This window comes from Typha latifolia, chromosome 4 (genome assembly GCF_019914945.1).
Source record: "Typha latifolia isolate L0001 chromosome 4, TyphaL0001v2, whole genome shotgun sequence".
NCBI classification, from domain to species: domain Eukaryota; kingdom Viridiplantae; phylum Streptophyta; class Magnoliopsida; order Poales; family Typhaceae; genus Typha; species Typha latifolia.
In genome coordinates, this window is record NC_133089.1 from 1,279,734 (window position 1) to 1,294,439 (window position 14,706).

Consider the following 14,706-nt stretch of genomic DNA (forward strand, 5'->3'; position numbering starts at 1 on the left):
TCTCAAATCTAAAGTAATGCTTTCTACGATTTGGTCTCCTTCTCCATTTAATTTTTCCGTGCCAGAACTCAAATTCCAACACGTCTCTCCAAGTTCACATTTGTCTACGCATATGTAAACTTGCGGGTCCCGAAGAGATGGCATTCAAATACCATCCCCTTTGGGAACAAACGTCGAACAGATTGTAGGCATGTCTTCCCACACATACCTTCCCCTTAACGAGGACGACTCCCAAGACATGGTCCTCTTCGAGGTCCTCCGCGAGGCCTCAGTCATGGCCGCGGCGAAGGTGGCGCCAGCGCCGCCTCCGCCATTCTCGCCGGCGTCCGGCCACGTGGGCAAGAAGCCGCATCGCTACCGGGGGGTCCGGCGGCGTCCCTGGGGGAAGTTTGCGGCGGAGATACGCGACTCGACGCGGCACGGCGCTCGGCTTTGGCTCGGGACGTTCGACACGGCGGAGCAGGCGGCCTTGGCCTACGACCGCGCCGCTTTCCGGATGAGGGGGGCGAAGGCGATGCTCAATTTCCCGGCGACGTTTAAAAATGGCGGCGGAGATGGAGGAACGGTGGAGTTGCGGGAGTTGGGTACGGGTTGTTTGGAGAAATTACTGAGAGAGTCGGAAGCGGTGGGTAAGGGAGCAAAGAGGGCTCGGAGTAGCAGCTCAACGTTATTATGATTATTTGGTCAGGTAGAAGATTGGAGAGCAAGATTTGTGTGTGTTTTGAATTTGATACATAGATTGTATATAATATATTAGTACTGCATTAATTTCGAGCATGTTAGAAATTTAGGATATAAAAAAAAAAAAAAAAGAAGCAGAAGAAGAATAATGACAATTTCGGACAAGATTTTGACGGACGCCATGTGGCAGTATAGAAATAACAAGATTATTGTTGGCAATCTCAAGTGCGTAATGGAGAGGATTATTGAAACTGAGTTCTCTCCAGCACTGGAAGTTCCTGAATCAACCAAGCACTGGGTGCACAGGAAGCTTCTTTAACTGGAGAAGCAGTGATGTCCGGTGACTGGATACTATATAACTGGCTTATGTCGGCTTGTGTCAAACTCCGGTCTTAAGAATGCTTTATTCCGAACTCAATGTTAGTTATGAAGGCCAGAACTTGCGTGAGGTTTCTGCGAGTGGCCTACGGAGAGTTCAATTTGTATTCCATTTGCTTGTAGTTATTGTTCTTCGGCTTGTATGCTGTTGTTGAATGAATTCAGTTGCAATGACTGAAGGTAGACTCGTCTTCTCTTTTCCAACGAACGCACTGTAAGTGTTTGTACAAATTACGGCGAGACAATAGTCAGAATCTCATTGCGATTCCTGTAGAGATTATAGCGCTAGTGAATATGTTATGTTATACAACGCAGGTGGGACTGTGAGTTCATAAACACCATCTCGGATGAAAATATAATATAATTTAAGTAATTGATGATAGATAACCAGCTATATAGTGGGGAAGACGTGAGTGATTTTAAGAATAGTACTTTAGTTGATTCTGCTAAATTAATTTTTTACTCCTTGATTCTCACAGCTTGTTAGTTGATTTTGATGTAAATATAATGAAAGAAAATGAATTGAGCTCTAACATCCAAGGTGTTCATTTTCTCTTTTCCTCCAAGAAATGTATCCTGTTGTTTTTACTCAGATAATCCTGCTAACTGCGGCATAAAGCATTACTTATCATTTCCTTCTTTTTCTATGTACAGGAATAGCATCATATTTGTTCTTCTTTCATGTAAACATCAGCAGCATCGATGCTGATATAAATAGACATATATCATCATCATTTGCTTGGGACACCCAAATTTAATTCCTGACAGAGAAAATTTGGAGCAAAAAGGTATGTGTATGATTAACTCTGGAAACTAATATAGATATTGCAAACTGCTACCTAATTTATGCTCAAATAGATAAAAAGATTTAGTATGAGTGTTTGCTTCACCAAATTCACCACCTAATATATGCTGAAATATATAAAAGATGTAATATGAGTGTTTGCTTTACCAAATTCACTACCTAATATATGCTGAAACTTGGCATACAGATAAGAAAAGAATTTAGATCAAAATCTTAATAACATGTAACCTAATTTTCTAGCTGAATATGTATCTTATAACATCAAAATCTCATTAATATGTAAACCTATTAGTCTGTCAAATGTATTTTGTATTCCTTATAGCAAAGAAGACAGCAGATATTTCCAAGTTGTCACTACCAAGATCTTGTATCCCCACAATTTCTACTTCATTGCTGACAGTCTATTGGTTGCAGTTGTTCTTCTTGGTCGGTATCCCGTTCTCATTCTCCTCGAAGATTTACCTCACTGCAGCCATTAGCAGATTCAGAGATGTGGGTATTGAAGCATAGCAGGTGTAGAATTAATTCCGAACCAACCAACTATAGTATAATTGGTAGGTATCTTGCTCATGACCAAGGAGGTCATGAGTTCAACTCTAACCCCAAACAATATTGTGAAGAAATTGTTTGGTGGTTGGTAGTTTGGTGACTTGGCTCGATTCGGTTGATGGCTCGGCAATGCGGTTAGCTTGGAAGAACAGCTTGACAACGCAACGGCATGGAACAGGTCTCGGCGGCGTTTGATTCGAAACAATTGTTCGGCGACGCATATGGCTTGAAGCCTAGACTAGATAGCTAAAAAAAATTCAGTGGGGCCTAAAGTGCCTCTGTATCTAGGGAAGGTTGGCCCTTTGTCCAGCCCATATCTAGCCTTCGGGCTCATGAATGATAAAAAAAAAAAAAAATTTTAATTCCGAAATTATTAGCGAGGAACTCCCACAGCCATTATTTAAGAGAATGATTACACTAATCAGCTCCTCCCATCTTTCTCCACACATAGATATCCACATCTTGACAGGCTTGGAAACCCTTCTAGGACTGCATGCATGCAGTCGCCCTTCCAGATGAGGCAGTTCTCCCAAGCTCAGGAAAATCCCTAGCAATGAAACCAGCCCAAACCTTTACCAGAATAATGCCATGCTCTTCAGACTCACTCCAATTTGTTATCCATGATGCTGGTGAGTGGTGATGGTTAAAATCAGAAACAGAAGAAGTAAAAAATAGGAGCTAGGGCCTAGGGGCAAGAAGATAGTGTTATATAATAATATACTGTTGGATGTTTGTTTAATATAGCACTGTTATATATCCCTGTTTAATAAACAACCCAAAATTTCCCACCAATAAGGCAATAAATGCCCACGTTCTAGTTAGTACTTATATATAATAATAATATATACCGTTCTACTTCTTGTACAGCACTACTGCTTCTGCTCCTTTCCAATCTCTCCTAACTCGATCTCGATTTGCCCGATGGATTCGCTCACCTCCTCCTCCTCTTCCTCCGATGGCCCCCTACACATCGCCTTCCTCCCTTTGATGAACCCTGGTAACACCATCCCTGCCGTCGACCTCGCACGCCACCTCGCTTGCCGAGGCGTTCGCTCCACAGTCATCACCACCCCCTCCAACGCCGCCGTCGTCGCCTCCACCGTCTCCTCTTTCGCTGCCCTTGGCCACCCCATTTCCCTGCTCACCATCCCCTTCCCGTCGTCCTCTCTCACCGGTCTCCCCCCTCACATCGACGACCTCACTGCCGTCCCCCACGACCTCTTCCTCCCCACCGTCATCTCTCTCCGCCACCTTGCCGCAGACCTCTCCGCCCTCCTCTCCTCCCTCCGCCCCCACGCCCTCGTCTCCCACGCCCTCCTCCCCTTCTCCGCCACCGTCGCCGCAGACCTTGGCATCTCCCGCGTCATCTTTCAGGGCGATGGAGCCTTCTCCAGAGTCGTCTTCTGCTCCCTCGGCCGCTACTTCCCCTTTCCGGAGTCCTTCACCGTCTCCAGCCTCCCTCATCCCATCCAGATCTACCGCGATTGCCTCCCGGAGATGCTAAACAGCCTGCCATTGCTCCAGAGCATCAGCGAAGCCGAGAAGATCAGCATGGGCATTTTGATGAACACCTTCCGCGCGATGGAGCCGGACTACGTCGACGAGCTGAAGAGCAGGAAGCCAACGTGGTGCTTCGGCCCCGTGTCGCTCCTGAACCCGGCGATGCGCGGCGGATCGCCGGAGGAGCGAGATCGGATCTTGGGATTCCTCGATCGACAACCGACCGGATCTGTCGTCTACGTGTGCTTCGGAAGCATGTGCGGGTTTGGTGCGAAGCAGCTGGAGGAGATCGCAAAGGGTCTAGAAGCTTCTGGAAGGGGCTTCCTCTGGGTGGTGAAGAAAGGGTTGGGGTGGAGGCCGGAGGAGGGGTTTGAGGAGAGGACGAAGGGGAGGGGATTGGTGGTGGTGGGTTGGACCCCGCAGGTGGAGGTGTTGGGACACGTGGCGGTGGGGTGGTTCGTGACGCACTGCGGGTGGAACTCGATCCAGGAGGCGGCGTGCGCCGGGAAGCCGATGGTGACTTGGCCGCTGGGGCAGGACCAGCACGTGAACGCGGAGATGGTGGTGGAGGTGATGGGGGCGGGGGTGAGGATGTGGGAGGGGCCGGGAAAGAAGGACGACGATGGGGCGGCGGTGACGGCGGAGGAGGTGGCGGAGATAATGGGGAAGGTTATGGGCGGGGATTGGGAAGCGGCGGAGAAGGCAAAGGAGAGGGCGACGGAATACAAAGAGACGGCGAGGGCGGCGGTGGAGGAAGGGGGTTCGACTTACGAGGACCTTACGAGGTTGATACAGGAGGTGGACATGCGTCGGAAAGTAGTAAGGAAGACAGAGGAGTGAAGTGGATTTCGGATACGGATCCGATCTTTAACCTGTATCGAATCTTAAATGAATTATAATTTTCAATCTTCTCATTGCTCCTAATAAACCATTATCGTTTTCTCTAGTTCTATATATACAAAAGAATTTTATAAGACTAACATTTATCTTATGTTCTCTAGTCTATATATACCATACAAATAACACTCCAATGTGAAAATTCATAAGCACTCTAATTAAACATTTCAGATTTAAATTGTATGATTTCAACAAACTCAATATTAGTGAACATAATCTCTATAACAAATTGAAGAAGAGAATCTGATTGCACCTAACAAAAATAGTGTTTGGTGGAGACATAATTGAAATATAAGCAGCTATTGCTTCTACTACTTCGAGATCTAATTTTTTTTTTTATAATTTTACTAGAAAACAATTCATATAATTGGCCTCCACATGCATTACCCCCATAACACCCAATAGCAAAAATATCAAATATAAAAAATGACAGAAATTCTAAAGGGAATAAATACTCTTAAATAAATTCTTATTTGCACAACCAAAAATTTAAGAGATTCCTCACTGGCTTGGCGGCTGAGATTTTGCCCAAGTGAAAGTGGCAGTGCATCAATCTATTTTTAATGCTGTAAAATTTATTTTTTTAAATAAATATTGAAAATGACTATATTACATAATACTTGTGATTTGTGAATTACATATCTTCATGTTTTTAATCCAGATATAAATATTAGACGAATAGTAAATTTTAAGATAATATTCTAATTAAACGGACAAGACACAGTAAATAATCATGTATTAAACCAAGAAATCACAAAAACTCAACTCAAAAATGCTCCAATTTACTACTTACTAATCCCAAAATTTTCAACAATTCAAGCTTAGAAGAATAAGCTTTTCAAAAGCAACACTGAGGTAGCATTTGGCCTAGAGGGGGTTAAGAGTTTGAAGAGGTTTTGCGGGCGGTGCTGATGAAGATGGATAAGGATCAAACTAACTTATATAAGACCGTAATTGAATCAGAATTTGAATTTTATTAAAAAAAAAACCTTCAATTATATTTTTGTTTCAAATTCAAAACGGGTAGCAAATAATGAGTCGAACCGATGTTAATCCGATCTATTTTCACCCATAATTATATCCTCTTCCTCTCCACAGGCACATGGAATGAAATCCTCCGCCACCCCCACCGACCTCCATCAATTATTGAATTTCTCTCTCTAAATAAATAATGGCTTCAGGCTCATATTTTATGAATATTATTGATAGCCTTAAATTCTAATTGAATTGGTTTAACTAAGACACTGTTTCTTTAGTTTTACAGTAAAAAAATATATTCCCTTTCTTCAATCTTATAGTAAATACGGGTATACATTGATATTATTCTGATCAGGAATGATAACTTTCTTTTCTTCTCATTGATGTTCGTCCAACTATTAGTATTTATGCCACTTGAGAGGAAGAAATCAAATATCAAATAAGAGAAAGTCTTCGCCACTTAGTTCGGTGATAATTAATAATGCACATAGGTGATGTTATTATTAGCACTAAGCATGCTACACGACTTGGTATAGTTATCATAAGGCCCACCGGTCTTCTAAATTATAATTAAATTTAATTTAAGTCTAAATCAAATTTGATCGGAGTTAAAATTTAGCTTAAATTAATTAAGATTTAAAATTACTTATTGATTGGTTTATTTAGTTCAAACTACAACCATCTAGATTTTTTTTTTTATTTTTTTTTTTGAAATGAACCTAACTCAGTGAACAAAAGCCAAACACATGAATCTTTGTATATAATACAACAAAACAAACCACCAATTAAAAGGATGGTTGGGTTCTCTTGGTCTTCAGACTGCCTTTGCTAAACTTACTCTCTTTTCTCTTTATTTTTTATAAGAAGTGCAAAGCATGCACCTTAGCTTATTAACGCATTAAAAACAAATCCAATTGAGATATAAGACAAGCCCACTTATCTAGTCTGAAGGATATATTAATTTTTGTCAGCAAGCAAAGTTTTAGTGATAAAAACAATTACTCCCACTGACTAATTACTTAAAAGTGGATTTGGCTCGATATCATAGCTTCTGGATCATGTGGAGACTACGATTAATGTTGCCCATAAAAAGGTGAACAAATTTAGGATTTTCTTTTACATTTTCCAGTTTATTACCTACAATAAATACCTAAAAAAAAAGAAGAGAGCAAATAACTTGTTTTTTAAGGTATATTTCCACTTAGACTTTAGGAAATCTTTTATTAACTATATACACTCTCGGAAATTATAAAAAAAAATCTCCTTAGGCTGAAAATAATATATATGAATCTCTAAGTCAAATTTCTTTTACCTCGGCAGTTTATGTAATAAAAGAAAATTTCAGAGATTATACGTGAAAAATAGTGATAGTTTAAGAATCTAAGTAGAATTTTTTTTTAAGAAAAAAATAGATAAGTGAATATTTGCACTGATCAAAACAACAATAAAATAAGTCTATCATGCGATTAAAATTACACTGTCTCAGAGTGCACTTAGACCGCCTCTCGTCGGAGAAGTAGATAGAGAATGAGAAAGAGAGAGAAAAAAATATACACTATAGTTTAAAATACAATCTGGTTGTCACAGGCTTAAATTTTTTCAATGTTTTGATAAGTATGCGACACTTCAACTTCTTCATAAGATAAAATAAGCCTCGAAGTAAAATCAGTATATAAATAATAAAGAGAAGAAAAAAGCTCTCGAAAGTCTCTTTTTTTTTATTTACTCAAACTTAAGATATTTTTGCAAGTAGTAGGTTATATAGAAAAGAAAACTTAATTATTAAATTAACTTAAACAAATGTGTCATCTTTTGTCCTTATTAATTTAATAATGGATAAACTCGAGTCACCTAATTATTGCAGTTTACTTCGAGTATAGCTTGACCGTTTTATATTGCTCCATGGATCAGCGCACAATAAAATAACTTTATCATCGCTTGTATGCTTTACATTGTCCAATCCCCAATGGGGTCCCGCCACTTGCTCCGAAGCGAGAAATTCCAAAAACGCCCTCGTCACGCTTCCCCAATCTCCACCTTTTCCTTTACTAATCTAAGGCTAAACCCAAATTAGCCTTTCTATTTTTATAAGCTAACATTAGAGGAGGGAAGCCTTCCTCCTTGAATAAATCCAACGAAATGCTCCCGCTTCGATTTCTCCGTTGCTCTCTGGGCAATACTTGGCTCTCTTCCTTCTCCTTTCACACCGCTCGATCCATACCGGCTTTGTCCCTTCCCTTCTCGAGCCACTCCAAGCTTCGATTTGGGGCAATGGCGGCGTACAGCACCGAGACGGCGGGGTCGCTGTCGCAGAGGCTTCTCTTTCGGCAGCTCTTTGAGAAGGAATCATCCACCTACACCTACCTCCTTGCTGATCTCGGCCATCCCGATAAGCCCGCGGTGGTGAGGCTTCCATTTGCTTAAAAACCAACTTGGTGTTGTCTCCTTTTGTGCTCAAATTTATGTTTTTTTTTTTGTTTTTTTTTGTTGCTAGTTGCTTCCAGTTGGATTACGTGTTGCGCTTGGTTTGAAATTTAATTGTTTAGTAATGATACGTAGCATCGGATTGTTATCTGGTTCTCTATTTTGATCAAAGACAACTTGTCTAAGAAATTATGTATTAAATGAGAAAGCAATGCCACGAACTTTTCAGACTCAATAAATGTGCATCCGGTGGTTTCTTAGTCATGCCGGCTTGAGGGTTTAGATGCAAAAACTAGACGAAGACACCAGTTAGACATGGATGGATGGCATGTAATTTACTTTCTTAGATGTTGATTTCCGTCTACCGTACATGATTAAGAATATAAGAGCAGTTGTTGAATAATCAGAGTTGGGTAGGTTGATGGTTTCCAGTGACCTCAATTTGCAAAACATTGCCAACTTTCGTATTTCCCTCTACAAGCTTACTGGTTTATGATTACACTGAATATTTTTGCATGATGAAGATGATCGCAAAGAAAGATATAATGAAAAATAAATAAAAAATTGTTCTGTTTGTCTTGGATACACTGTCATAAGGTCAATCATATGCAGAGTCATAGGAATTACTTATCTTTGATCTCAATTATCAGAAAAGGAAAAAAGAAAAGTATATCTCTGCTGAATTTTAAATAGTCCAGTGGTAGTCTTCTCACTTGCTAATTTATGACTATTTCTTTGAACAGTTGGTTGACCCAGTAGACAAAACAGTTGGCAGGGATCTAACTCTTGTTAAAGAATTGGGGTTGAGGCTCATCTATGCTATGAACACTCATGTGCATGCTGATCATATTACTGGAACAGGCATCCTAAAGGTGGGTGGTCTTTTCCTTTCCTCAGTCTATTCCATGGATATTTCATATACAGTAGGAATTATTATTGTACAAGTAATCAAGATGTTTATTCAGTCAAAACTTTTTCTACTTCTCTCTTTTTATGTGCACATTCCTTCTCTATTTCAAAATCGAACTGACTTAATGAAAATGGAAATTATTACTCTCAGGGTAAGATGCCAGGTGTGAAGTCAATCATTTCAAAAGCCAGTACTGCAAAAGCAGATCATGTGGTTGAACATGGTGACAAAGTATATTTTGGCGATCTTTTTCTTGAGGTAGATCCACATTGCTTTTCGATATGTTCTAAATAATTGGGGAGTCATAATATTTTTTTTAACTATCTTGTCAAACATTATCACGGTCTAAGAATTGTAGTATCTCCTCTGGGCTTTCACTAACTGATAAACTATCTCATGGAAGATCCTTATTTTATTTTTTTGGAATTAAAACTGCAAAAATAATCATGATATTTTTTATGAAGCAAGTTTAATTGTACTATTAGTATTTATGAACACATAATTTTGCAGGTGCGTGCTACCCCAGGTCATACTTTGGGCTGTGTTACTTATGTAACAGGTGATGGTCCTGATCAACCTCATCCTAGAATAGCTTTCACTGGTGATGCTCTACTAATTCGTGGTTGTGGAAGGACAGATTTCCAGGTAAAGTTATTGGCAAGCATTATGAAGCATTTAGCCCTCAGTAACTTTGAGGAGAATAAAAAATTAATATTAAACATGTATGTGGTAGGCCATCATGATAGGCAGAGAAGGCAAGGCAAAAGGTAACTAGGCTTTTGAGGAATGCCTATACACAAACAGATCAGCAGCAAACATGCAAGATTGTCTTTGTACCTAATCAAATGACCTATCACTAGCTTGAGTCGGAAAATTCATTCAAGTTTGTTACTTGGATATGCTGGAGGTTGGCTGGTTTTTAGGTCGAAGCTCAATATACATCCTGATCTTCATAAATTTCAACTCTGAGATATTCTTCATAGTAGATGTGCTCGAATGTGATGGTTAATTCAGCTAAATCTAAATGGTTGTTATTGTTGTTGTTGTCATCCTCTCCTAGCAATTTGAATCTGATATTTTCTGCATCTACATCTCTTTCCAAAATTGAGCTTCAAAAATGTGTGTTGTCTTACAGGGAGGAAGTTCATGTCAGCTCTACAATTCAGTGCATTCACAGGCAAGCAAATGAGATGTCTTTGACCAACTTTAAGATGGCAAAAGCAGATTGCTGATATATCATTGTAAGATGACTTTTTCCTATGCAGATATTCACATTGCCCAAAGATACCCTAATATATCCTGCTCATGATTACAAAGGCTTCTCAGTAAGTTCTATTTTTGGTATCTCAGTATAATTATTTCTTCCATCTATGACATAAATTTAACTTCTATTTTCAGGTCAGCACAGTTGGAGAGGAGATGCTCTACAATCCCCGATTGACCAAGGATGAGGTAATTGTTACACAACTTGCTGCTTTTCTTACCCAAGATATTTTTTGGTGAAATGAACAATATAGAGCTTTATAGAAAAGTTGAAAATGTGGCGTGTAAAATGTAATAGACTTAAAACACATGGACTTTTCTAACCATCAACTAATTAATGTTCTTTGGCCTGGATACTTTTCATTTGTAGGAGACATTCAAGAGCATCATGGAGAGTGAGTGATTGGCTCTATTCTGAACACTGTGATGTAATTTCTCACCATTTATTGTGGTCAAAATCATATGCCCTCATATGTATTTCTTCTTGCACAGATCTGCAATTGGCTTATCCAAAGATGATGGACATAGCGGTGCCCGCAAATTTTGTTTGCGGACTGCAAGATCAATCTACAACAGCCTAACATGTTTGATCCAAATCTAGCCAAGTTCTGCTCTTGCAGAGATATGAATAATCGAGCAGGAAGCTTTCTCATACATCTCTTCGTTGTTTGGCATCCAAGTTTGGTAGTATTATCCCCACAATAAGTGCAACCATGTAAACTTTGAAGTTACTGCAGTATCCTTGACAGATCTATCATCTGTACTATATATATATATATATATATATATATATATATATATATATATATATAACAACGAGTCGATCTATTACAGCTGTGACATTATGTGCTCTGGCTCTCAAAGTTTAGCTGAATTATATTATTGGTAGGTTTGTTTGTCAACATTACTCTTATATTCGATGTCATGTTATCAAGAAGGAACAAAGAACATGTAGGATGTCAAGTTGCCGACACAAGACAAGAAGCACTCCTTGGAAACTCTTTGGAGGATATCTAAAATTGTGTTTGGGTAGCTATTGGTAAGTTGTGAGTCGCTTTGCCCACGGCCAACGATTGATCTGTTGACCGAGGCGTGCCAGCTAGCATCCAGCGCATCACGGCGGGTTATGGGACGTTCTTGAAACACCAGGATTTGCAAACCTCTTAAATTTGATCCGGATAAAAAAGACGGGCCCTTTGTTCGCTTTCAAAGGCGAGGAAGAGAGGGACGAGGGAGAGGAAAACGAATTACACGACCTAGATCTTTCCATTCTACAGTGATCGATCTAAACGAGAGAGAGAGAGAGATGAGCGAGGAAGAGGGGAAGAGCCGGGGAGTCATGGGCGAACACCAACAACAACAGCAGTACGGCACGTTCCAAGGCGGAATTCCCAGCTATTCTACGCCGGCGATGGGTTTCCCTCAGCCTGCTCCACCTCCGGGAGCGTCGGGGGCGGGGCCGACCTCTTACCCCCCTCCGTATCCCGCCGCCACTCCTTATTATTCCCATGGCTACCAAGCCGTCCCAGGTCTTGCTTGCCCTCCTATGCTAAGATTGTTCTTCTCGTGAATTGGTCTCAATTTTTTTATTGTTTGTTGGGGAATTATGTTCGCCATCGTCAATTTGATTACTTTGGGAAGATCATTGGATGGAAAGTTTTGAGATCGTGTGGTTTAATTTATGTCCGATAGATGAAGCTGGGATCATTTTCTAGATCATTGAGCATCAAGGAGTTTTGGAGGATATTCTGTGAACTTTATTTCGTTTCATCCATAAGTTATTAACTTCACATCTTAGAGGCCCGAAGAGGCGGAAGTATTAGGAGCTTGATATGGCATGCAACTTTTGCGTTTTCATTTATACTTTGTACTTGATTTTGAGCACAAATATGAGATTAGGAACCTTTTGGTTTTGCAGCTCCTTTTTTTTTTGAAGCTATTTCCATGCAGATTCTGTTTTAGATCAATCTTCTTCTTAACCTCTGTGTGTGATGTAGGGAAGTAGTTATTAACTGAAGAAATTTTAAGATCCTGAGAGACTTGGTTATTTGCACTTTGATTTTTGATTTTTTCTTCTAGTTTGTTTGATTTGTTTGTTTGCCCCCTTCAAGGCTATGCTGCAGTTGCTGAAGGAAGACCTTTAAGAGTCGTAAGACTACCACGTCTGCCATGTTGTGGTATTGGTTTAGGATGGTTTCTGTAAGTCTCTACTTTGTGACAATTTGGCCATATTTCCTCTTCAATTGCTTAACTTCTTTCCTCTCTCTCAATGTTATTTGGCACTGAGGCGTTGATTCATTATTTGTTTGACACTTGAAAAGGTGGATTACTGATGCATATAGTTGTTTCTCTTTAAAAGGTTTATTATCGGTTTCTTCCTTGCTGCTATTCCATGGTATATTGGAGCTTTCATTCTGCTATGTGCCAGAATAGACTACAGAGAGAAACCAGGATATACTGCTTGCACTATCGCAGTAAGTTGATGCTTCCTGTTTGAGTCCATGTATTGTTTGGTATTATTTTTGTCACTAATTTTTTACCTTCTTGCACCGAATTAAGAATGGTGATTACTGTAATATGGCCTTTGCTTTATCATTTATATTTATCCCTTTATTTTATCATCTATATCATTGAACTTCTATTTCATTTGTCTGTCACTTCATATATTATGTATAAGTATAACACTTTGGTGTTATACCCCATGATATTTAATTGTTTATCAGTAATGATGCAACATCGCACTTCTAAGGAAGCTCAAAAACTTGCAGTATTAATTTTCCACTAAATTTGCAGCATAATCTAACATGAAATGGGTGTTGCTAACTCTAGCATGAAAGAATGAAACTTATCTGAAAATAACAGTAGGCTGGATTCTTCTTTCTAATAGTAAAATTGTTTGGGTTCTGACTTAGATAGGAAAAGAAGAAGCTGGTCTTTTTCTTTTTTTTCAGGTTTCAAGCTTAGTTGTAGAAAATCAAGACATGATGGATCAAATTCTTGATCAGAAAAGACAGGGAAATAAGAAAAATTAAGTGTTATATTACATGATGATGATATTGATAATGTTATTTGCTGTGAAAATAAGCTAACCCTTAAAATTTTAATTTGGATGCTCAGCTGGAAAAGGTAAGATCATAGTAGCTAGCATATGATAACTCAACTACTTTGTCTATCAGCTATAACTAAAACTCAATTATTTATTTAGCTGTTGAAATAGAGATACGAGAAGGAAGCTTGAGGCTTGGAGATCACTCTTTTTGCTTATTCAGAATATCTGGTCTTAGCTATGACTTGAACTGGTGTTGATTCACTATGCATGAAAGTTGAAAGTCAAGAAAAAATTACCATATACTATTAGACTTCATTAATTAGATACCGAACAACAAAAGTTGATATCATGAACTGTACTATATAAGTATACAGTTATGTTAGTAATTTCCAAAATGGAGTCAGTAACTCAGGCTTCATATTTTGTAACCTTTCTAGTTTGTAATCTATTCCTATTGCTAAGGTCAAGTATGTGAACTGATCTAATTTCTGTACAACTTGATATGTTATGAACAGGCTATTCTTGCTGCAATTGCTGTAGTCCTTGGATTAACAAAAGGATCCGATGTGTGGTGAATCATTTACTGACTTGCAGCTGGACACAGTGATTCATATGTTTATCCTGGTGACGGAACGTTGAATTCTGTTAAGAGATTTATTCTCTGTATGTATTGTAAGGTGATGCTGGTTTTTTTTTGCTTGATTGTAACAAATGACTTATATTTGATGCCAGTTTACCTGGTTAACATTATACGATGATGTACTTAATTGTCAAAGTTCCTATATATACCTCTGGAGGTTTATTGTTCATCTGTAGCCGGGCAATCCAATTAGTACTTTCTTCCGGTTGTAAATCAAAAGCTTGGCTGCCCAAAAAAGCAACCACCTTTGACATGAATACCTCTTTTGCGGCAAAAATTAGATTGGTTATATACGAATGAGAAATCCTTTTTGAATGAGAATATCAGCTAAAGAATACACTATCCACACTCAAACATTAGCCTTTAATTGTCTTTTGGTTCTGTTAATGAGAAATATCATAATTGTAATGCTCATTTCGAAGGACAAAAACTAAGGTCTTGAATAATAGTAAACCAATAATGCAGGACAGGATACATATATTTCTGCCACACTAATTTTTTTTTGGTTAAATACATTTTTGTCCTTTATTTTGGACCAAAATCATTTTACTCTCCTAAATTTGTTTTGTGTAATTAATCACCTGTCTGCAAATATAATAGTCGTTGGCAGATATGACAAATAAAATATTATA

At 39.0% G+C, this 14,706-nt stretch overlaps 3 protein-coding genes across 6 annotated transcripts; all 3 read left to right on the top strand.

Moving 5' to 3' along the window:
• Positions 1-3,267: 3,267 nt before the first annotated feature.
• On the top strand, positions 3,268-4,841 carry LOC140786135 (scopoletin glucosyltransferase-like). The gene has a single exon (XM_073134358.1). The coding sequence runs from the start codon at positions 3,335-3,337 to the stop codon at positions 4,751-4,753; it is 1,419 nt and encodes a 472-aa protein (XP_072990459.1). The 5' UTR covers positions 3,268-3,334; the 3' UTR covers positions 4,754-4,841.
• Positions 4,842-7,858: 3,017 nt separating this feature from the next.
• On the top strand, positions 7,859-11,237 carry LOC140786136 (persulfide dioxygenase ETHE1 homolog, mitochondrial-like). 3 transcript variants are annotated; one of them, XR_012108562.1, is made up of 10 exons: positions 7,859-8,191; positions 8,956-9,084; positions 9,273-9,380; positions 9,633-9,767; positions 9,856-9,889; positions 10,258-10,299; positions 10,388-10,447; positions 10,521-10,574; positions 10,756-10,780; positions 10,878-10,941. XR_012108562.1 is itself a non-coding variant. In XM_073134360.1 (9 exons), exons 1-9 carry the CDS (start codon positions 7,928-7,930, stop codon positions 10,964-10,966), a joined length of 906 nt encoding a protein of 301 aa, XP_072990461.1. In that variant the 5' UTR covers positions 7,859-7,927; the 3' UTR covers positions 10,967-11,237. The 3 variants fall into 3 exon arrangements, 1 of the variants encoding a protein (XP_072990461.1); XR_012108563.1 differs by lacking the exon at positions 10,388-10,447 and having other exon boundaries at positions 10,258-10,363; positions 10,878-10,938; XM_073134360.1 differs by lacking the exon at positions 9,856-9,889 and having other exon boundaries at positions 10,878-11,237.
• Positions 11,238-11,290: 53 nt separating this feature from the next.
• LOC140786139 (large ribosomal subunit protein eL20z-like) lies at positions 11,291-14,243 on the top strand. Of its 2 annotated transcripts, none has more exons than XM_073134363.1 (4): positions 11,291-11,914; positions 12,497-12,584; positions 12,745-12,859; positions 13,950-14,243. In XM_073134363.1, exons 1-4 carry the CDS (start codon positions 11,692-11,694, stop codon positions 14,007-14,009), a joined length of 486 nt encoding a protein of 161 aa, XP_072990464.1. In that variant the 5' UTR covers positions 11,291-11,691; the 3' UTR covers positions 14,010-14,243. The 2 variants fall into 2 exon arrangements, with proteins under 2 accessions (XP_072990464.1, XP_072990465.1); XM_073134364.1 differs by having other exon boundaries at positions 11,376-11,914; positions 12,509-12,584.
• The last annotated feature ends 463 nt before the right edge of the window (positions 14,244-14,706 follow it).

What these genes read in the sequence shown, in the direction of transcription:
- LOC140786135 (XM_073134358.1), top strand. Translation starts at nt 3,335, where the DNA reads ATGGATTCGCTCACCTCCTCCTCCTCTTCCTCCGATGGCCCCCTACAC.
- LOC140786136 (XM_073134360.1), top strand. Translation starts at nt 7,928, where the DNA reads ATGCTCCCGCTTCGATTTCTCCGTTGCTCTCTGGGCAATACTTGGCTC. An exon ending in ATCCCGATAAGCCCGCGGTG is followed by an intron (nt 8,192 to 8,955) that starts GTGAGGCTTCCA and finishes TTCTTTGAACAG; the next exon opens with TTGGTTGACCCAGTAGACAA. An exon ending in ACAATTCAGTGCATTCACAG is followed by an intron (nt 10,300 to 10,387) that starts GCAAGCAAATGA and finishes TTTCCTATGCAG; the next exon opens with ATATTCACATTGCCCAAAGA.
- LOC140786139 (XM_073134363.1), top strand. Translation starts at nt 11,692, where the DNA reads ATGAGCGAGGAAGAGGGGAAGAGCCGGGGAGTCATGGGCGAACACCAA. An exon ending in TGGCTACCAAGCCGTCCCAG is followed by an intron (nt 11,915 to 12,496) that starts GTCTTGCTTGCC and finishes GCCCCCTTCAAG; the next exon opens with GCTATGCTGCAGTTGCTGAA. An exon ending in ATTGGTTTAGGATGGTTTCT is followed by an intron (nt 12,585 to 12,744) that starts GTAAGTCTCTAC and finishes TCTCTTTAAAAG; the next exon opens with GTTTATTATCGGTTTCTTCC.